Source organism: Podarcis melisellensis, assembly GCF_964234715.1.
Source record: "Podarcis melisellensis genome assembly, chromosome: 3".
NCBI lineage: Eukaryota > Metazoa > Chordata > Lepidosauria > Squamata > Lacertidae > Podarcis > Podarcis melisellensis.
In genome coordinates, this window is record NC_138530.1 from 2,048,460 (window position 1) to 2,071,506 (window position 23,047).

At 46.3% G+C, this 23,047-nt stretch overlaps 1 protein-coding gene across 15 annotated transcripts in view; it reads left to right on the top strand.

Moving 5' to 3' along the window:
• Positions 1 to 23,047, top strand: part of OTOF (otoferlin) — a 204,435-nt gene that overhangs the window by 156,425 nt on the left and 24,963 nt on the right. For 8 of the 15 annotated variants that reach the window (XM_081903593.1, XM_081903601.1, XM_081903607.1 and 5 more), the window contains 9 exons: positions 2,099 to 2,229; positions 2,953 to 2,982; positions 4,867 to 5,001; positions 6,619 to 6,685; positions 10,386 to 10,552; positions 14,282 to 14,416; positions 16,478 to 16,615; positions 17,967 to 18,094; positions 19,901 to 20,071. In XM_081903593.1, coding sequence (XP_081759719.1) covers positions 2,099 to 2,229; positions 2,953 to 2,982; positions 4,867 to 5,001; positions 6,619 to 6,685; positions 10,386 to 10,552; positions 14,282 to 14,416; positions 16,478 to 16,615; positions 17,967 to 18,094; positions 19,901 to 20,071 — 1,102 coding nt within the window. The remainder of the gene's footprint in view (positions 1 to 2,098; positions 2,230 to 2,952; positions 2,983 to 4,866; positions 5,002 to 6,618; positions 6,686 to 10,385; positions 10,553 to 14,281; positions 14,417 to 16,477; positions 16,616 to 17,966; positions 18,095 to 19,900; positions 20,072 to 23,047) is intronic. The other 7 variants (XM_081903604.1, XM_081903603.1, XM_081903598.1 and 4 more) reach the window with 3 other exon arrangements.

Below are 23,047 nucleotides of genomic sequence, written 5' to 3' on the forward strand. Positions count from 1 at the left end.
GTTCGACAGTGGAACGGTCTCCCTCGGAAGGTGGTGGGCACTCCTTTCTTGGAGATTTTAAAGCCGAGGTTGGATGGCTACCTGCCATGAATGCTTCAGCTGAGATGCCTGCATCTCAAGGGGTTGGACTAGATGACCCTCAGGGTCCCTTCCAACCCTAGTCTATGGTTCTATTTCAATTCTACGGTTCTGTGAAATACAAAGTGCTGGGATTATAGCTGAGCCTGGGAACATCCGTAACACAAAGGTTCTTGTGCATTCAACCTATTTGTGTGCTTATTCTCATCCCTGCAAGCTTTCTCTCTGAAGCTTGGAGGTGTTCTCTCTCCAGTATTTTCTTCTCCACTTTTCCATTCATTTTTTTCTTCCTTTTATCACACCTTCTGGGAGGGATGTAAGAAGAAGGCAGCTATCTCTGCCCTGTCTTGGTCACAATCAGGGCTCTTTCTGAACCATAACAGTTCGTTTTTTGCCAAGTGCTATGTTATTCGTCTCGCTGTCCACTCGTTGATATAATTCACATAACTATCTGCATAAATTGGGGATTCCGCGTAATTCATGCCATGATTATTTCCAAAATGTTCGTTTCGTTGCAAAGGGAACACAATTTGAATGGGGGAGGGGAGGATGTAATTTATTTATTCATTTTGCATAAAATTTATATAACACTCAAAGTGATTTACAAAGCAATAAAAAGAATTAGTAAAAAGAATTAAAAGATTGTTTTTTTAAAAGCAGTAAACTAAAAACACATCAGCTTTATCGAAGTCTGAGTAGGCTTGTCTAAACAGAAATGTTTTTCCGTGAATGTTACTCACGGATGCCACTGGTCCAGAGATGGAAGCAAGATAATGTCCCTACCAGAGAATCATGGCAGGCCAAGTTGATGGATTATACAAAAATGGCTAAAATGAATCAGAAATCAGGAAGACCAAAAATTTAATAAGGAATGGGAAAAATTTGTAATTTATCTTTAAAACCATTGCAAACAGTTAAAATCGTTAGTAGGATTGGAAAAACTCTTGTAGTTTAATTTATCTTAAAAACCATTGCAAACAGTTAAAATCGTTTGTAGGATTGGAAAAACGCTTGTAGTTTAATGGTGTATTTTGGACACAATGGAGAGGTAGAAGATTTGGGTTATCCTAAAAGATGCAGGAGGAAATGATTAACCAAAGGACCCACAAAGGGGAGGAGAAAAGTCCAGGAGATTCTTTGGAATCTTGTTTCTATGCTGTATGCTGGATATGTGCCTGCAAAATTTTAATCTGAAAAATCAAAATTTTTTTTAATAAAAAATGTTTTTATCAGGCTCTGAAAAGAGTACAGGGAAGGTACTTGATGTCAAAGGCAGGGAGTTCCAAAGATGTGGAATGGGTATTATGTGGTACCTGTAAGATGGAAGGTGTCAGGAGGGCATATTTGGGGCAAGGCCACCTTGCAGGGAAACAGGTACCATTCACAGACTAAAACAACCACCAACTCTCTGTCGGAGCCTCCGCTACGAGCTGGAAAAGCTCATCCTCCGGTTGAGTCCTTTGGAATCACCTCCAATGATGATTAATGACCTGAGCCTCTGATAAGGCTCCAAGCACGTTCCCTCATTACACAGAGTATCCAGCAGCAGGGAAGGACGAGAAAATATGAGCTACCTTGCAAAGAGTTTTATTTCTAGTTACGCAGACAGTAAAGAAATATACGTGCTCTCTCTGTGAAAGCAGAGAGCAACTGGAAAACAAAGGAACAGGAAACCGGTAACATCACATCCATCTCCTGTCTTCCATGAGACTTCCAACAGTCTGGAATCTCAGGAATGTAAACAGAGTCTTGTGACTCCAATCACTGCACAGTGGAATAAACAGAAACACTATCCACGGGATTGATTTCCATTCCGGACACAGGGCAAATAAGCAAACACTGTTTCTGTTTCCGTTGGAATTCTCCAGAATCTCTGCCTTCTGGCCACCTCTGTCCTAAAACAATTCTCTTCTTCTTCTTCTTCTTCTTCTTCTTCTTCTTCTTCTTCTTCTTCTTCTTCTTCTTCTCTCCCTTTCCCTCTTTTTCTGTGCTTGGTTCTCTTTCTCTGTCCTCTGCCCAGCTAAGCTCATGAGTGCCTATGCAGCCCTGGCCAATGGTGGACCCATCTCTCACCCCACAGGGGAAATCGTGGTTAACATGGAGCCCGAGGCCCCCATCAAGAAGATGGAAACCATGGTCAAGCTGGAAGCGGTAAGTTTTCTAAAATATATTTATTGGTGTGTACTTGTCGGCATCCTTCGGGGGTCGAGAAGCCAGCTGGCTAGCCCCCAGCTGGATCATGCCCTTCCAGCTGTGATGAATCCCCAACCTCTGGTGCGACATCTCAGACTTCAAAGCCTGAGCACACCAGCAGAGCATACTGTGCAAACAGAAGAGGCATGAGGCTTGTGGAAACATACTAACAAGCTACGGATTTATGAAGCATAAATCAGGACAAAAGAAACATGTTGTCTCTCTTTTCGTCTCCTCAGAGAGAGAGTCAAAAGCAAAAGCTATACACAGCGGAAGTTCCCAGCAAACTGTGCTGGTATGTAAACAGACATGTGACACGTAACAGTTCCATGTCTGCAACTAAAGGTGGAATGGAAATTTCCAACAGTGCTTTTCTCCTTGTAAATTTAACAGAGCACAAAATAAAATAAAACCGGTATTAAGGGGTTTTCTCAGGACAAGAGAGGACATCTTTGCTGTGTCCCGTTGGGGAAGTGGTGGTGGCACTGACCTGCCTTCTGTTGCGAAATGCTCTGGGTGGGGGGGAATGGAAGATCAAGGAACATCAGTTGCGGGGAAGAGTGACGAATTTCCTTATTTTTTATCTGGGAAATGTTGGCATGTATGCAAACTGCAGGCCTGCCTTCCTCTTTGTAATTGTGCTTCTTTTTCTCCCTTTTCCTCTCCTTCCCCCGGAGGCAGAACTCTGATGCGGTCGTGAAAGTGGATGTGGTAAGTGACTGCTTCTGTGGTGACTGTCAGGAACGTGTGTCCCCACCCCCACCCCGAGCGCAGCGAAAGAGTCAGCCTCAGAAACTGAGCTGAGCAAGCAAGGGCCTGACTCTGTAGATGGGAGCTGTCTGAATTTAGAGAGGACAGTCCGGCCCCCCTCCTTCCCAGGGAACAAGCTGCTAGCTCCCAAGGAGAGGAAGAGTTGGAAGTTGGTCCAAGCGTTGCCAGGCAACCAGCTGATAAGCTAGGGTCGGAGGCTGTGTCTTTTGGGGAAGAGACAGGCAGTGACGGAGAAAGGTGGAGGCGATGGGGGAGGGCCTCCCCAGGTGTCATCCCTGAAGGGGTGCCAAAATAGCATACCACGGGGGACGGCACTGGCTTACAGCATTCCCAAGCCATGCATCTCTCCTGGGAGTGATGCGGTGGCTCAGGGCCCTGCACTGCCTGAAACGGAAGCTTGGGGCTTGCGTCCGCCAGGTGGATTCTGTGGGCAGCTTGCCGCGGCACCCCCCTGGGTGGATCGCTGCAGGACCCCTCTGGACGGATTGACGCAGCCCCCCCGTCACATCACATCACCGTGCTACCCCTATGGGCAAATTGCCGTGCCACCCCCATGCGTGGATCTCCCTGCCCCCATGCACGGATCACTCCGCCCCTGCTGCTCTGGGTTCTGGAGCAGCTAGCTATGCCCCTGGAGATAGGCCAGTCATGCGGTCCCCAAACAAGGAGATTGGAGAGGCTCAGAGAGAAACAGAAGGAAAGGAGTGGAAAGGTGGGATTTTGGCGTTCTTCCTGTTTGGGGAGGGACAATGAGTCAGACTGAGCAACTTCTCCTAATGAGAGCAGGCAAGAAGGCCATGCTCTGGATGTGTTTATCCTTGTAAATAAACTATATAAAACTGACGGGGAGTTGTTGCTGCTTATCCAGCTGCTTGCTTGCCAGAGATCATTATAGTGACGACAGAGCTCTTGCGCATGCTTTTGCTAGCTGTCAATCCAAGGCCTTTCTCCCCAGGCACCGAGGGCTGAATTAAACCGAGCGTCATGCCACACATTTAAAGCACTATGATCCCACGACTGGGATAAGAATATATAGTTGGACTCTATGGAGTATAACATCATTATGATGGGAGATATGAATGGAGTGGTGTCCACAAATATAGATAAGTCACAAAGACAGGTAGTCACTAAAGATGGCAGACTGCCAAAAACTGTTTTTGACATGACTGACAACATGGACTTAATTGATATTTGGAGAACTAAGAACCCCTTGGGTAGAGAGGGAACTTTCTTCTCTGAAGCCAAATTGACATGGACAAGAATAAAACTTTAATAAGAATAAAACTTTAATAAATATCTTTAAAAATAAATAAATAAATAAACCGAGTGTCATGCCACACATTTAAAGCACTATGATCCCACGACGGGCATGAGAAAATCCTGCTGGATCAGGCCAATGGCCCAAATAGTCCAGCAATCTGTTCTCATTTTTAATGTTTTGTTTTATTTCAAGATTCAAAGTTACGCTTTATCACTCAACGGTTATGATCCTGTTCTGCAATACTAAGGACTTCCCGCCCACCCAACTTCAATGCTTATCATCATGATTACATACAATTGTGTTTTGAAGCTTCCATCATATCCAGTTTCACCCTTTTAAAGCAGATTTCTTATACAGTGGTACCTTGGTTGCCAAACTTAATCCATTCTGGGAGTCCATTTGACTCCCAAAACCGTTCAAAAACCAAGACACGGCTTCCGATTGGCTGCAGGAGCTTCCTGCACTCAATCAGAAGCCGCAGAAGCCATGTTGGACGTTCGGCTTCCGAAAAACGTTCGAAAACCAGAACCTATGTCACCCTCCTCTTCCCCATTATTTTGCAGTCGGAAGAAGAGAAGGAGAAGAAGAAGAAAAAGAAGAAGAAAGGGGGTGCAGAGGAGGAGGAGGACGATGAGCCTGACGAGAGCATGCTGGACTGGTGGTCCAAGTATTTTGCCTCCATCGAGACGATGAAGGAGGTGAGTGGTTGGCAGGTGGTGATCAAAAGAAGCTGGTGCAAAATATGGAGCAGGAAGCCACACTGTAGCCTTCTTAGACTTTGCCGACTGGTGGGGTCTGCATTGCTCCCGGGAGGGAGAAAGGAAGTCAAATGACACTGAGGTTGATTCTGAGAAAGAGTTTATTCTGCTCTCCAGAAAGCAGAAGGCACTTGAGTGGTCAGTCCACAGCAAGTCCAAAGAAATGAGAAATTTCATGCAGTATATTTATCCTCCAGGCACCCTCTTCCCCCTTACCCAGGAATCCAATCACGTCCACTTATACACGTAAGTAGACATCCATGACTATAAACAGATGTTCCTGTTCTGATACTCTTGACCATAAAAGGTTGTTCCTGTTCCTATACTCTTATCTTGGGGAAAGAAGAAGGTCACCAACTCTAAGAGAACTCCTGGCGCCGTTTCCAGGTCTCTTGTCAGACCTGACAAGGTCTGTGCGTCTTTGTGGTCAGGATGTAAGATAAGACCCAGATGTGCCATCCCTGTTCCACTCGGAACTGGCAAGGCCATCCATTGCTGTCACGGGCTGATAAAGGAGAGGGCTTTGAGCACTTGTTTATACGGCTGGCTTTCTGTTTATACATTAACTCAAGTGCTCAAGTTAATTCATTTTAGAAATGCTCCCTTGGAGAAGGAAAATGGGGATTTTGGGTCCCGTTTCAGACTGACTGCACAGAAACCCATTCCTTCAACACAAGAGCCGTTCTCCCATTCTGCAAAACAAAGCTAATTCTAATTCCGTACGAGATATACTTGGCTCTTCCCGTATTGTTAGGCCGGCTTGCTCACGTGCCACCAAATTCCTCCGGGGCTTCTGTCAAATGAATGCTGCTGGAACAACTTCATCCCAGCATGCATTGCAAGGGGTTGGACTAGATGGCCTTTGGAGTCCCTTCCAATTCTCCAGTTCTATAATTCAATGCCCTTCCAGGCTGTGTATTCCAGGGTTCAGCAAACTTTTTCAGCAGGGGGCCAGTCCACTGTCCCTCAGACCTTGTGGGGGGCTGGAGTATATTTTGGAAAATGAAAAAAAGGAACAAGTTCTTATGCCCCACAGGTAACCCAGAGATGCATTTTAAATAAAAGGACACATTCTACTCATGTAAAAACACGTTGATTTCTGGATCGTCCGCAGGCCGGATTGAGAAGGCGATTGGGCCAGATCCGGCCCCCGGGCCTTAATTTACCTACCCATGGTGTATTCTATCATATGGAAGGGCTGCCTTAGCTGTGATAGCGGCATTCTTTTGTGATGATAAATACTTAATACCTGGGTCCAGGTCACAGGCTCACCCTGTTCATACCCAAATGTGCCCTTAAGGCAGGATTTGTGAGCACAGAGACAACGGGTGAGGCTTTTCCCATTTCCATCCAAGCTGCAGAGGAATATTTGAGGTCACTGAAAGAGTCAAAATGGCTTTAGGACTGTTCTCCTGTACTATTTCAGACACGTGGTTTATATACTTATGTATGCGTTTGCCTTGTACATTTATGAACATTTATTTTATATCTATATGACCTTAGAATTCCTATAACACCTCCATTGTTGTGTGACCTTCCTTTATTTCCTTTTTCTAGCTGCTTCGACAGCAGGAGGCAGCTGCGGCCGAAGCGGAGGAGAAGGATGAGATGGATATGTCTGAGGGTAATTTTTTGGAAATCTGGAGTTCAAAGAAACAAAAGGTGGATTAGATAGGAGAGTTAACCCCCCCCCCCAAACAACCTGTAATGTTTGGGGAATTCAAACTACAAGGAAAGCCCCACTCGCTGACAGAGCCTGCACCTTCCACAGCTGGAGAGCAGGCAGAAATTAACAGGTCAAGCCTTCCTTCTCACTGCAGCTCCAGGAACGGGCAGCCCTTCACCTCTGGGCTGCTTGATCAGCCATGAAGCTGTTAAAACCAGGGCTCTCCTGAAAGGAGTTTAGCTTTCACTCCATGCAAAATATCTGCAAACTGCTTCCGGTTTAGCAGAGGACCAGTAAGCGAGGAGGAGACTAGGGTTTAACTGCTTTGAGATTTGTTCGGGTTCTTTTTTCCCATCAAGCGGTGCATTATTGTTGTTGTTGTTGTTATTATTATTATTATTAGCTGCCCTTCGTCACAAGTTGCATGGTGATTCCCGCCCCCCCCCCCAGTTGGATAGAAATAAAGACACAGGACACCAGAATTTAAGGTTAATGGGCAAAAAATGGCCACAACTTTATTGATTACAGGTAAGAGCGGTATTGGCTTTAGGCATTGGTCCTATCAGACTATCCGGCACAAGACCAGGAGGGGTTAACTCCAACAGGGGGAGCCCCTGAGATGCACATCCCTAGGTGCTCCCCGAGGGGTCACGGCTCAGGAGCGCGCTTTAGGCCCTAGCCTCCATAGGTTTTGGATGAGGCAACGCCCCCCCCCCCCGGAATCCTTTATCAGACTACCCCTCAGCATTTGGGGGAGGTGATGACGCTCCTCCCCCCATCTCATCAGCATAATAATACCCCTACCAATGCCTAACCGCCGAAACCAAAGGTGTCGTGACGTTTTGCTACGAGGTAGGCGAAAAAACCAAATGGCTTTAAAATCAATGCCAATTAGCCAAGTGGAAAAACTCCTACCAGGCCCCTTGCAGAGACCAACCGAGGTCCATAGCAAAGTCCAAGGGAAAACCTAGAAGGCGGGTGGGTGGGAAACTGCAGCTGGATCGAAGGAGAAAAGGGGTGTTCTCGGGCCGCTCTGACCTTAAATTATCCCAAGCCCCGCCCCTGCAGCCAGCCGATTGGCTGGCCCAGGCAATGACGCGGCCCAATGATTCCCTAGATCGCGCGGGTGAAGGTGGGCGTGAGCCCGCAACCCCCCCCCCCGATGTCGGGAGAGGCTTTCTCAGGGCAGTTCACAAAACAATACACAAGATGTAAATGTTCCAAAATTATGAAACACAGAGATTTGCCCTCTCCAAATCTGTCCCCCCAAAAACGAGCTCCTCTCCTAGAGCTGAAAGAAAATGCAAGTATACCTGAAATGTAGAAACATTGAGAACTGTTGAAAATGAATTCTCCATTTCCACCTTCGAGTAAACTGTTATGCCATCACATTTTATTTTATTTCAATGCATATGAAAAGAGTTCAGTGCAGGCCCCTTCCATGGCACCATCTGCAGAGTGTTTGCGCCTCCTTCCATTCCTTCCTCGCTCTCTCTTTGCCAACTGCCCAAAAGCAAAGGTTTGGGCACTTTCTGTCTCCCTCTCTGCATGGTCCCCCCACCTCCCTCAGTTTTTCTGTCATCAACCCATCACTGGCAAAGAGGCGATGAAAGCTGGCAGAATTGGACTTTGGAGCTGAGCATGTCAGATGTCTTGGGGAAGGCTGGGGGGGGGGCACTTCTGTGATCTGACACTGTCTGATACAGAATCAGAAAGTTCCCTCCTCCTGCCTTGAGGCCCCAAGAAAGTTTCAGGAAGAGAAGAAAGTTGTAAAGGGAACGCAACCCAATGTGTACCCCTCTAAACCTCGAAGGAGAGAGAGAGGGGTCAGCAAAGAGGTTAAAGGTACAGGGATAGTTTTGGGGATTTGGGGGGGGTCCCATACTCTGCTTAGACCCCGTGCAGACCCTTTTTCTGCAAGCTGAGTTGCACCCAAACTTCCAAGAGAAACCACGAACACCTCCCTCCCAATGAATCGAAGCATTCTGTCCGGCTTTGGGGAAGCAGTTTCGTCCCTCTCTTTTGCTGCAGATGAGCAGAACAAAGCAAAAATAGTCTCTTACCATTGAAAGAGATTTTAATGATCACAGGGGAAGAGCAAATTGTCCATTCTCAGAGTGCAGGTGCTCCCAATTAAGGTTTACCCCCACTTTCCTCCTGAGTCTCTTCCTCATCTTGCAACCTGATCTCGCAACCACTGCGCCTTCTGTGCAGCTACCTTATCTAATCTCCGTGACCTTGGACTGATCGGCTGGACACTTTCCGGCGAACCGGAGTCTGCTAACTCTCTCTCTCCTGGTTCTGCTTCTCCTAGCTGTTCACCACCCAGTTCTTCCCAACTTTTGTCTTCTAACTATGCCCCTCTGCAAACCGCTGTTCCAAATCTATACTGTCCCGCTGCCCCCGGGAAGTGTCAGGATCCTGATGGGATGTTAAATAAGTTGGAGTTCTTGTTATTACCAAGAAAAAAGCACACCAAGAACTCTGGCCAGTATAAGTTTCAAAAGTGGGAGTGGTCCCTACTTGCAAATCAACAAAAACTAATCCATTCAAAAGTATGTATTCTGACAAGGATTACAAACTCAAACTCATAAGGATATGTATAACACAATAATTCGTTACAGTATTAAAGGTAAGAGTTTATGAGTAGAGATAAGTTCATGTTAGTCCATAGTCAGATTTGACATGAAGATCTTAGTTTCAATCATTGAGCAGAAGTCAGAAGTCAATTATGGATCAGAAACCAGGACTGTTTCGAGATATTCACCTTCATCAGCTGGAAGTATCAAACATTACATGAAAATACATTCAAATTCTCAATTCTCATAAATTATAAAACAGTATTACGCAACATTTGGTTCCGTACCTAATTTTTAAGGGGTTGTGTAAGTTTGAAGAATTTGTATAAATATATCCTGTTATTTTCTATGTTTCTCAGAGAAAATGACTGGAAATAACGAATATTAATAATTACATGTGTTGGATCGAATAAAAAACTCTAAAGCAGCATATAATCATATGATTCCTCACCTAAATGGGGGTAGATCAACGTGTATATTGGGCTTTTCTGTACGTTGGATTTGCAAGTAGCGACCACTCCCACATTTGAAACTTACCGTACTTTTCACTCTATAAGACGCACCAGACCATAAGACGCACCTAGTTTTTGGAGGAGGAAAACAAGAAAAAAAGTACTCTGAATCTCAGAAGCCAGAACAGCAAGAGGGATCGCTGCACAGTGAACGCAGCAATCCCTCTTGCTGTTCTGGTTTCTGGGATAGCTGCGCAGCCTGCATTCGCTCCATAAGACGCACACACATTTCCCCTTACTTTTTAGGAGGGGAAAAGTGAGTCTTATAGAGCAAAAAATACGGTATATTGGCCAGAATTTTTGGTGCGTTTTTTTTCTAGGATCCTGATCTAGGATCCACTGTTCCTCACCTGTGCAGCCCTTTCGAGCATGGTACCTGAGACACTTGGTCTCCCCCAAGCCTCAGTAGGAAGGGACCCTTTTAGGAACGGCAAAAATTGGTTTGATAGGGGCTGCCTGTCAGCTTTCATGCACATCACGGCTGCTTCTTCTGTTTCTCGTCTCCCGCCTTTGCTGCACCTGCCCTCCCCATACGCCACCTGCCACTGGTTCCCTTGGGGGGCTCAGAAATCAGACTCGATGACTCTCCCATGAAAGGCTCCAAAGGCCAAGGGAAGACCAAAGAGAAAGTCAAGGCCCCCAAGGAGGACAAGAAGAAGAAGCAGCAACAGGGGCAGCCGCCGACGTCCGAGGGTCCCGAGAAGAAGAACAAGCAGAAGATCGATGAGCTTAAGGTGAGCTGTGCCAGATCCCAGCTGCATCAGAAGCGTGGGTTTATGGGGGGTTTAGCTCTGCATCCTGAGGGCCCCTCCAGACTGGGGCTTTTATTTTTTTCCTTTGCAGGTGTATTCTATAACCTAATTTAGGGTTGCCATATTTCAAAAGTGAAGATCTGGACAAAAACGTTGTTGAGGTTTTTTTTTAAGCTACTTTTTAAATGAAAATCTACAGGTGAAACTCGAAAAATTAGAATATCCTGGAGAATTCAGTAATTCAGCTTAAAAGGTGAAACTAATACATGACATGCAAAGCGAGATATGTCAATCCTTTATTTGTTATAATTGTGATGATTATATATATATGAGTCTATCTCGTATATTAGTTTCACCTTTTAAGTTGAATTACTGAAATAAATGAACTTTTCCACGATATTCTAATTTTTCGAGTTTCACCTGTACACTGCCGAAATGGGCTGCCATACGTCCACATTTTCCTGGACATCTCAGCAATTTCCATCGAGATGCTGTTTATGAGGGTTATACCCGGGAAATTCCGGGCGTATGGTAATCCTAACCTAATTACCGTATTTTTCGCTCCATAAGATGCACCTGACCATAAGACGCACCTAGTTTTTAGAGGAGGAAAACAAGAAAAAAAATATTCTGTCGAAACAGTGGCTGTATGATTTTTGTGGTTCATGCTGCGGCCACAGGCATGTGATTTGACGGTGAGTTTGGGCTAGCCCAATGCAAAAATCCTGAGGATCCATGTGGATCCGTGGTTTGTAATCGCGTTTTTGTGCCATTGCGGCCCCATGAAACTGTGGGTGCATGATTTTTTTGGTGCAGGCTGTAGCCATGGACATGCTACGTGATCTGATGGTGAGTTTGGGGTGACCCAATGCAAAAATCCTGAGGATCCATGTGGATCCGTGCTTTGTAACCACATTTTTGCGCCATTGCGGCCCTACAAAACAGTGGGTGCGTGATTTTTTTGGTGCAGGCTGTAGCCATGGACATGTTATGTGATCTGATGGTGAACTTGGGTGACGCAATGCAAAAATCCTGAGGATCCATGTGGGTCCATGCTTTGTAACCACATTTTAAGTGGGGAGGGAAGGAAAAACACTGAAGGGACAAGGAGCACGAGAGGGGTGTGTGGAGAAGCTTTGCTGCTTTTCAGCGAGCTGAGCGGGGAGGAGGGATGGAAAGAGAGCACACTCGCTTTAAAGCTGCCAACCGGACAGGAGCCGCTTACTCTCCCGCTTTGCTGCTTCAAAGCGAGCCACAGAGGAGGGAATGAAGGGGAACCATGGATCCTCTGTGTGATATATATATAGTTGCTTCTTGGTATCTGAAGAAATGTGCATGCACATGAAAGCTTATACTAAGAACAAACTTAGTTGGTCTCTAAGGTGCTCCTGGACTATATATATATATATATATATATATATATATATATATATATATATATATTTGCTTTCGTAGATTTTCACGGGTACAGGAATGCAGGTTTTGGTGTCCTCGGGTGTCTTCGGACACCAAAACCTGCATATATATATATATATATATATGCAGGTTTTGGTGTCCTCGGGTGTCTTCCCGTGTAAAAGTTGGGGTGTCTAGGCGACGTTTCGACGAGGTCTCACTCGTCATCTTCAGGCTGGTGCTTTCGGCTTCTTGTTACTGGAACAGAGCAGGATCTCAGTGTTTGAGTTCCTATAAATACTGTTGAGGGGGTGTGGTGTATAGCCTCCAATGTTCTGGGCAGAGAGGAAGTTCCCAGGCTAGTGTGCCTTTTCTTCTTTTGTTCCTTAATTACTTGAGGGATATCTTGAGTGATTTCTTGAGTGATATCCTGAGTACCACTTAGGTGGGTCATTAGGTGTGGATTAGTTGCTAAAGTCTTTGTGTCTTGACCTCTTGAACTTTGTGAAGAGTTTTTCTGAGAAGATGGCTGTACTGCACTTAGTTGTGCTCTGGCTTGGCTTCGTGTATAGGGGCGAGCTGTGGTTTTGTGGCCTGTGTCAGCCAGATCTGTGTAGGGATTGCAGGGGGGTGCAGCATCCGGAGGTGCCACCATGGTTTGGCTACTGGATGGTGTCTGTAATTTATCTGTGGAGAGGGTCTGGGTTTGGGTCTGGTGTGGTTGATTGGTGATGGCGTTCTGTGTGCCTCTGGATCTGGTGTCAGTTTTTGTGGGGAGGGCTAATTTCCAGATGTCTGGCAAGCGGGATGTGTCGTCACGCTTGTTCATGTTGTGAGGGTGTTTCTCTATCTCGATGGCTTCCATGATTATTCTCTTGTGGTGATGTTCCATGTTAAAGAGCAATTTGGAATCTGCAAAATTAATTTCGTGTCCTGTTTCTTTCATGTGTTGGAAAAGAGAGGAAGTTTTTTCTTCTTTTTTGACGAAACCCCAAGGATAAAATCCAGTTGGAAAACCAAGGGGTCTATGAAATACCCTGCAAAGTCTGCCCAGCCACGTACATTGGACAAACAAACAGACGAATAAATGCACGTATCGCAGAACACAAGAATGCCGTCAAAAAAGAAGAAAAAACTTCCTCTCTTTTCCAACACATGAAAGAAACAGGACACGAAATTAATTTTGCAGATTCCAAATTGCTCTTTAACATGGAACATCACCACAAGAGAATAATCATGGAAGCCATCGAGATAGAGAAACACCCTCACAACATGAACAAGCGTGACGACACATCCCGCTTGCCAGACATCTGGAAATTAGCCCTCCCCACAAAAACTGACACCAGATCCAGAGGCACACAGAACGCCATCACCAATCAACCACACCAGACCCAAACCCAGTCCCTCTCCACAGATAAATTACAGACACCATCCAGTAGCCAAACCATGGTGGCACCTCCGGATGCTGCACCCCCCTGCAATCCCTACACAGATCTGGCTGACACAGGCCACAAAACCACAGCTCGCCCCTATACACGAAGCCAAGCCAGAGCACAACTAAGTGCAGTACAGCCATCTTCTCAGAAAAACTCTTCACAAAGTTCAAGAGGTCAAGACACAAAGACTTTAGCAACTAATCCACACCTAATGACCCACCTAAGTGGTACTCAGGATATCACTCAAGAAATCACTCAAGATATCCCTCAAGTAATTAAGGAACAAAAGAAGAAAAGGCACACTAGCCTGGGAACTTCCTCTCTGCCCAGAACATTGGAGGCTATACACCACACCCCCTCAACAGTATTTATAGGAACTCAAACACTGAGATCCTGCTCTGTTCCAGTAACAAGAAGCCGAAAGCACCAGCCTGAAGATGACGAGTGAGACCTCGTCGAAACGTCGCCTAGACACCCCAACTTTTACACGGGAAGACACCCGAGGACACCAAAACCTGCATTCCTGTACCCGTGAAAATCTACGAAAGCATATATATATATATATAGATAGATAGATAGATAGATAGATAGATAGATATAGATATAGATATATATAGATATATATATATCTCAACTGCGTCAAACCAACACGGCTTCCTACCTGAATCTTAAATATTGGTATGTTTGGAAACATTGCTCTATTGCTCTAAAATTTTGCTTGATTTTATCATTTTTGTAAACTGCTTTGAGTTTTGGGGGCTTCTTTTGCCATCAAGAGGTTATGAAATGGAGAAATACAACGAAGAGCAATTATTATTATTATTTCTACTTTGCATGCTTCGCTGTTGCTTTCCCGGGTTCATTGTCACCTCCTCTCCAGGTGTTCCCCAAAGAGCTGGAGACGGAATTTGACTACTTTGAGGACTGGCTGCACACTTTCAACCTCTTTCGGGGGAAGATTGGCGATGACGATGACCACGCAGCCGATGAGGATCGCATCGTGGGCAGGTTCAAAGTGAGTGGGGGGGCTAGCATCTGTAACCCCCCCCCCACAGCAGAGTCAGAACAGTTTATGGCCCGCTTTTCAGAGATGTGATGCCTCTATACTTCTAGAAATGGGTGTGGTCCTCCCTCCCTCCTCTCACATTGGATTTGTTGTTGTTTAGTCGTTTAGTCGTGTCCGACTCTTCGTGACCCCCTGGACCAGAGCATGCCAGGCACTCCTGTCTTCCACTGCCTCCCGCAGTTTGGTCAGACTCATGTTTGTAGCTTCGAGAACAATGTTCAACCATCTCGTCCTCTGTCGTCTCCTTCTCCTTGTGCCCTCCATCTTTCCCAGCATCAGGGTCTTTCCCAGGGAGTCTTCTCTTCTCATGAGGTGGCCAAAGTCTTGGAGCCTCAGCTTCAGGATCTGTCCTTCCAGTGAGCCCTCAGGGCTGATTTCCTTCAGAATGGAGAGGTTTGATCTCCTTGCAGTCCATGGGACTCTCAAGAGTCTCCTCCAGCACCAGAATTCAAAAGCATCAATTCTTCGGTGATCAGCCTTCTTTATGGTCCAGCTCTCACATTGGATAGGATTTGAAAATACGGATGCCAGAAAACGGAATTATGTTCACATGTGGTGGAGGTGTCACTATGTACAATTTTTCTGGCAAAGGGTGTTTAAGGCAGCCCTGTTCAGGGAAGTTTTTAATGTGTGACATTTTAGTGTATTTTTGGTCTCTGTGGAAGCAGCCCAGAGTGGGTGGGGAAACCCAGCCAAATGGGCGGGGTACAAATAAATTATTATTATTATTATTATTGAGATAACAGAAATCACGGGGTTAAAGGTGACTGAAAATCCAGAAGTTGCATTATTATCAATTTACGGTGGGGTAGAATGTTCGCAGGCTGTGAAGGACTTGCTCACAAATTTATTTATTAAAAAAAATATTCATTTTTCTTTTTCATTCATTACATACATCTCAAATTCTTAACATTTATTATATATTCCTCCCTCCCCCCCCCTCCAGGGCTTCCCCCAACTTCCGCTTCTGGTTTGTCTCTCTTTTCACCCACTTTGCTATCTCCTAACAGAAAAAGTTATTAATAACATAACATCAAGCCTAAAAATATAAAAATAAAAGTAAATACACCATCATATTTCACTATCTTCTAAACATTTTCTAGTACTGATAATGTGAATGTTTATTTAAATCCTGCCATCAAATCTATTGACTTTCTGCTGCTTACAAATTTATTGACAGCTGCATGAATTATTGTAGCTGGGAAGTGGAAGGGGCAAGGGGAATATAAAATGGAAGAATGGTATAAAGAGGTGTGGGATATAGCTATTAATGATAAATTAACATGTGCCGTTAAGGTAAGACGGGGAATATGCAGGAGAAATGATTTTGAGGAGATATGGAGGGTGTTTGTAGAATTTGTACTGTTAAAACGGAAAGGGGTCCAACCATTGTAAGAGGTGTTGAAAATTTGGGTTGATAGTTGCAATGGAATGGTCTCAGTGGTGGGGTACACCTGTTTATTCTTATTTGTTTATGATTATTACTTTGTCTGAATGAATGAATGAATGAAAATACATAGAGCTATCTTAAACAAGCTGACAAATCTGGAAGCTTAGAAATTTCCAATTTTCTGATTTCAAACCTGCATTTTCCACGTGGAGCTGGGGGTCTGTTATTCCTGGTGCCATTATTCTGGTGCACCAAAACACAAGAGGGAGAGGTTTTTGTTTTTTAAAGAGGCCACATGCCACAGGGATTCTTTAGCTGCAATTCCTGCACTGCAGAAGGGGTTGGACTAGATGACCCTTGCGAGGCCCTCACAATCTCTGAGCCTGTGATTCGGTCATGCTCCCTTTTTGCTTTTGTTTTTAATGTTTGATGGTTTATTGTGCTTTTAATTCTGTTGGGAGCCACCCAGAGTGGCTGGGGAAACCCAGCCAGATGGGCGCGGTATAACTAAAATATTATTATTATTATTTTATTATTATTATTATTATTGCTTTGCCCAGGCCTGCATTCCCTTTTAACCAGATTAAAACACCTCCTCATCCTCCCGCTTTTTCTTGCAGGGCTCCATGTGCGTCTACAAAGTGCCACTCCCTGATGACATCACCAAAGAGGCGGGGTACGACCCAAATTTTGGCATGTTCCAGGGCATCCCAAGCAACGACCCCATCAATGTGCTGGTTCGGGTCTATGTGGTCAGGGTAAGCAAACGGACACACGTGGTTTTCTCTTTCTTCTTACAGCCCTTCCAGCTCCAAGCATTTGATTCCATTGAGCTGCCCTCAGCCAGGTTCTGGTTGCCTTGCCTCAAAAAGGAGATTATAGGTCTGGGAAAAGTTCAGAAAAGAGCCGCCCAAATGATCAAGGGGATGGAGTGGCTCCTGTATGAAGAAAGGTTGTGGTGTTTGGGACTTTTTAGTCTAGAGAAAAGGAGAAATTGAAATTGAAATACTTTATTGTCACTTGTACAACTTATATACAGTGAGATACATACAGCAACAGTGAGATACATACAACAACAGTGTTTTGTGTTGTGTAGGCTCCTATGATGCAAGTCATAGGCCCTGCCTGCTCCCTCAAATATCACTGGTTTGCTCATTTCTATATATAGGGTGCCTCAATTCTGCATGGACTGGGTGCACGGCAACGTGTGCAAATGGCTTCAGATACCTATGAGGCCCATAAATGACCATAGAGCATTTATTCAACACAAAAAAGTGACAATTTGTTGTTGGCAAAGGACAGCTGGACATAGAAAGGGCCCCATTATCTTCAGGAGCCGAGGGCCTCATCAAACCTCAATCTGGCCCTGTAGGTACCTTAAGGTCAGCCTTGTGCTGGGCCCAGGGGTAACCCGTGAAACGCGGTCCAGGACCGGTCCAGAGTCCAAAGGTTCCACGAGAAGTTAGTCCGACAGGTACAAGGCAGGAAACCAGGCAAGGTCAGGCACAGGGTCTCAGGCAGGTTCTAGTAATGTTGCTCCTGCAACCTGGGGCAGGGTCCGACAGCCTTTTATCTCTGTCGGGGTAACGGCCGGTCCTGATCCCCCGGCGACTCACCTCCCTGCCTCGCCCGAAGACGAGCAGTCCTCCTGCGAGTACTCAGGTCTCTCCTTTTCTCAGACCTTACTCTTTGCAGCTCTGGAGACGTCGGTGGGTTACTAGACCCAGAGGCCGCCTCAGTCTCCCCTGACCCAACCGGTAGTGGAGCAGCTATAAGTGATGGCCCAGCTGGAGGCAACGAGGTCATCCCCGCATCTGGAGCCAGGGCAGGCTCAGGCCCCTGACTCGGCCCAGCTGGTGCTTGTTGCAGGGGAACCTGTGCAGACTGAGACTCTTCAGGATCAGTCCCCAGACTTGGTCCAGATGATGCCTGAGGCACAGGATCTGGTGCGGACCGAGTCTCCTCTGGTTCTGAGTCCGAGCCCGAGTCCCAGGCCATCACAAGCCTCTTCAAAGATAGATAGCAGGCGAGCTGGAGAGAAGGGACCCCTTTTTGTTAATATGGGACTTTAGGGTTTCATCCTGCAATGAGCCTTGACTTCTCTTCCAGGCCACCGATCTGCATCCCGCCGACATCAACGGCAAAGCTGACCCGTACGTTGTCATCAAGTTGGGGAAGACGGACATCAAGGACAAGGAGAACTATATCTCCAAACAGCTGAACCCCATTTTTGGAAAGTAAGGGGACCCCGCGCTGAGTCAGGCTGCCGTTTTGCACAGTGCTGCCTTGGTTGGGTTTTCTTTTGCCTCCAGGGCAGCAGACAACAAGCTTGTCCCATCTTCCACGTGGCAGTCCTTTCGCCAGAAGGTGGAGCAAGATTGCTTTCTGCTGCTCTAGAGGCGAGGACCCCTCAAAATGTATTTCAAGGACAAAGAAGGAGATCCTGAGAAAATATCAGGAAAGACTTTCTGGGGGTAGGATCCATTCAAGGGTGCAACAGATTCTCTCTGGTGGTGGTGGGGCTTTCCTTCATTGAAGGTTTGTAAAGAGAGTTTGGATGGCCGTGAGTCAAGGATTCTTCAGCTGAAATTCCTGCGCAGCAGGGGGGTTAGGCTAGATGACCACTGAGGGCTCTTCCAGCTCTACAATTCTCTGACTGTGCCTTGGCCTTGTAGACCTGAAGGAGCATCTCCACTTCCATCGTTCTGCCCGGACACTGAGGTCCAGCGCCAAGGACCTTCTGGCGGTTCCCTCCTTGCGAGAAGCCAAGTTACAGGGAACCAGGTAGAGGGCCTTCTCGGTGGTGGCACCTGCCCTGTGGAAAGCCCTCCCACCAGATGTCAAAGAAATAAACAACTATCTGACTTTTAGAAGACATCTGAAGGCAGCCCTATTTAGGGAAGTTTTTAATGTTTAATAGGTTTTGTATTTTAATATTCTATTGGAAGCCACACAGAGTGGCTGGGGAAACCTAGCCAGATGGGCGGGGTATAAATTATAAATTGTTGTTGTTATTATTATTATTATTATTATTATTATTATTATTATTATTAGCTCAGACGGACACCAGACCTGCCAGGAGGCAGCCTCAGAGACATTTGCAGGCACCTGTGAGGCAGCAAAATTCCATTAGTACTGGGATGCATTAATGGGGGTGGAGAACTGGGGTTTTCCAAACCAGGCGTTGCACACCTTAGGTTAGCCTTCCTCAATCTCGGGTCCCCAGGCACTACATCTCCCATCATCCCTAGCTAGCAGGATCTGTGGTCAGGGATGCTGGGAGTTGTCGTTAGCCCGCACACTGAGGTCCAGGTCCGAGGGCCTTCTGGCGGTTCTCTCATTGCGAGAAGTGAGGTTACAGGGAACCAGGCAGAAGGCCTTCTTGGTGGTGGCACCTGTCCTGTGGAACGCCTTCCCAACAGATGTCAAGGAAATAAACAAATATCTGACTTTTAGAAGACATCTGAAGTCAGTCCTGTTTAGGGAAGTTAATAATAATAATAATAATAATAATAATAATAATAATAATAATAATAATTTATTATTTATACCCCGCCCATCTGGCTGAGTTTCCCCAGCCACTCTGGGCAGCTTCCAATCGAGTGTTAAAAACAATACAGCATTAAATATTAAAAACTTCCCTAAACATGTTTGATGTTTATATAGTTTATAATGTTTGATGTTTTATAGTGTTTTTAATATTCTGTTGGGAGCCGCCCAGAGTGGCTGGGGAAATCCAACCAGATGGGCGGGATATAAATATATTATTATTATTATTATTATTATTATTATTATTATTATTATTATTATTCTGACATCTAGGGACCCAAGGTTAAGAAAAGGCTCCCTTCGGTCGACTCTGACCCAAGCTGGGACCACCCGGCTAGTTATTTTTGCACCCGTCTAATAATTCCACTTATCCCAGTAACGATTGCTTTGAAAAAGTTTCTCCATCCCTGAGGGCTGTCCTTCTCCTCACTTGCCACTTCCCATTCCTTTCCAATTTCCCCCACGATTCCAGATGGTTGTATCTTCCCCTCCAGGTCGTTTGACATCGAGGCCACTTTTCCCATGGAGTCCATGTTGACAGTGGCTATTTACGACTGGGATCTGGTGGGATCCGATGATCTGATTGGCGAGACCAAGATCGACCTGGAGAACCGATACTACAGCAAGCACAGGGCGACCTGTGGGATCACACAGAACTACTCCATGTAAGCATCCCGGATCCTTGCAGCTGAATTTTGTAGCTCTGAGGGAGTCCCTGCAAGAAGCAGAGTTTGCCAGAGAAGTCAACTCTTCATTCAAAGAAACCGCATGCAAGTAGAGCACTGGACTCTTAATTCAGAATTTTATTATTACGGTCACAGACCAGTTCCAGCTCACTTACATTATCAGGAAAATCATAAAACACAACAGGGATACATTGAATTGCAATTGGGTATAACAGAGACAATACAGATATAGCGGCATTTTAAAAAATACATTAAATCTTGTAATAGTTCTAGGGGTTGCTCATGCGTAAGTTGCCGCCACTCCTGGCTAGGTTGCCTGGTTGAACCCTTTCTGTCTGGACAGCCCTTCACTTCGTGGCTGTCTCAGTCACTGGCAGAATCCGTCAGTGGGTGTTTCTTGAACTTCTTCCAGCAAAGAAGTTATTTGATGCCAAGTCTCCTCCTACTCTCCCTGCGCGGGAGTCTTCTGCGCAGGGAGGGTGTGGGCAGCGGAGGACCTGTGCTCTCCCCGCTGGTCTCCGGTGAAGAGTCCTGGAGCCTCCTCTCCGATTCCCCCATCTGCCCCCCTTCTCCACTGGTGTTACGCTGATTTCCTTCCCCAGCAGATGGGCTGCCTCTCTCCCTACTGGGACCCTCTCCGGCATCCCTCTGGAGCCTTCCTTCCACCTCTAGCTCCGATGGCAGTTCCCTGACATCCACCTCCCCCCCCCCCAGGACCCCCTCCACCCCTGGCCCGACCTTCTCATCCAACCTCGTCCCTTTCCTCAGCCGATGATGCGGGGAATCCCCTGAAGGAGCTGTCGTCCTCCTCTGAGGATTCAAAACCCGCTTCCCACCCACTCCTATCTTTTCCCATGGGGTGGGCCTCCCAGTCTGATTCTTCTCCCTCGGACACCTCCCCTCCCTCCTCTTCGGAGGCAGGAAAACCCACAAAGTCCTCTTCGTCGTCTGTGGTTCCAAATTCCTCCTCCCAGAATCTCGCTAGTGGTTTTGGTTTATCTGGGAACAGGCTGTGGAACTCTTCCACCAGATACCCTTCATTGACCGCCTCAGCGGGAACCCACGTGTTTTCTGACTCGGGTTCTCCCTCCCAAGCTACCAAGTACTCCACCTTGCGCCCTCGCCACCTTGAATCGAGTATTTCCGTGGCTTGGTTGTGGTGTTCCCTCTCCTCTACCCACTTGTGGGTGGTGACTTCTCCCTCCCACCCCGGAAATTCCCGCCCCTCCCTGTACGGTGAGAGTAGGGACCTATGAAACATCGCATGTATCTTCATGCTGTCGGGCAACCTGAGCTTGAATGCCACAGGGTTCACCTGCTGTGTTACCTCAAAATGTCCCCTTCTCCACTGGTGTTACGCTGATTTCCTTCCCCAGCAGATGGGCTGCCTCTCTCCCTACTGGGACCCTCTCCGGCATCCCTCTGGAGCCTTCCCTCCACCTCTGGCTCCGATGGCAGTTCCCTGACAAATCTTGATCATTAAAATATAACCTAAAATTATCATTGAAAACCCTAATCATTCTGGTAGTACAGCTTGTTCCCTAAGTTTTATGGCAGTCACACAGAATTTGTCCACCCTGAGCGTGATCTCTAGATCCTTGTCCTTTACCAGGAGTTTTAGACATTGAAGTTCGGACCCATTTGGAGATTTTTGTATAACAGGAGTGATAAATGCCGAGCGTAGATCCCTGTAGAAACGGCAGCGTAACAAGACATGAGAGACAGTTTCTTCCTCCATCAAGCCGCAGGGGCAGAATCGTTCCGCGTATTATGGTTTACCCTCGAATCTGCCCTCCAATAAGGCAGCACGTTGAATCTTGTGAGGGTAAATGTCCGTCTGTATTTGGGTATTTGTAATTTTGACAAATAATTTGCTGGGGTAAATCCTATCCTGTTATCTTTTATTGCTGGGTGTTTATTCATCTCACTCACATGGCATTGCAGTTCCACACCCCAAATTTCAAGCTTGAGGGTATAAGCCCCGTGTTGGGCAAAAGATTCTCGCATTGCAGGGACTAGAGGCCCCTCGTGCTCCCTTCCACAACGCTTTGATTCTGTGAACTCAGCAACACTTCCTATTAAGTCTTACCCATATGCAGTGGTACCTCGGGTTAAGTACTTAATTCGTTCTGGAGGTCCGTACTTAACCTGAAACTGTTCTTAACCTGAAGCACCACTTTAGCTAATGGGGCCTCCTGCTGCTGCCACGCCGCCGGAGCATGATTTCTGTTCTCATCCTAAAGCAAAGTTCTTAACCTGAAACACTATTTCTGGGTTAGCGGAGTCTGTAACCTGAAGTGTATGTAACCCGAGGTACCGCTGTACTGTGTGCTGGTCGCCTCACCTCGAAAAGGATATTGCCAAGTTGGGAAAGATTCAGAAAAGGTCAATCCGACTTACCCAGAGGTTGGAGTAGCTCCTTTAGGAGGAATGGTTGCAGCATTCTGGACCTTTCCGTTTAGAGAAAAGTGAGCAAGCCTTCTAAAATTATGCGCGGCATGGAAAAGGAGGGTAGAATGTAAAGTTTTTCTTCTCCTCTCTGAAGACTAGATCTCATAACATCTGATAAAGAGTGTCGGAAGAGTCAGGACAGATTTTTTAAAAAGCCCTTCTTCATGCAGTTAAACTATGAAACTCCCTGCCACAGGCTTTTAAACAGAATTAGGCAAATTCATGGAGGAGAGGCTATTGATCACTACTAGCCCCTATGGATCAGCTCTGCCTCCACAGGCTTGCGAGCGCTCCAGTTGGAGAGCAGCCTTTACCAAAAGGGTCCTGGGCTTTGAAGACACTCGAACTCAGGACGCAAGGGAGAAACATGCTAAGAGCTAAACTGGTGACTGGGAGCGGCCGCCAAGACCATATAACACCGGTCTTGAAAGACCTACATTGGCTCCCAGTGCGTTTTTGAGCACAATTCAAAGTGTTGGTGCTGACCTTGAAAGCCCTAAACAG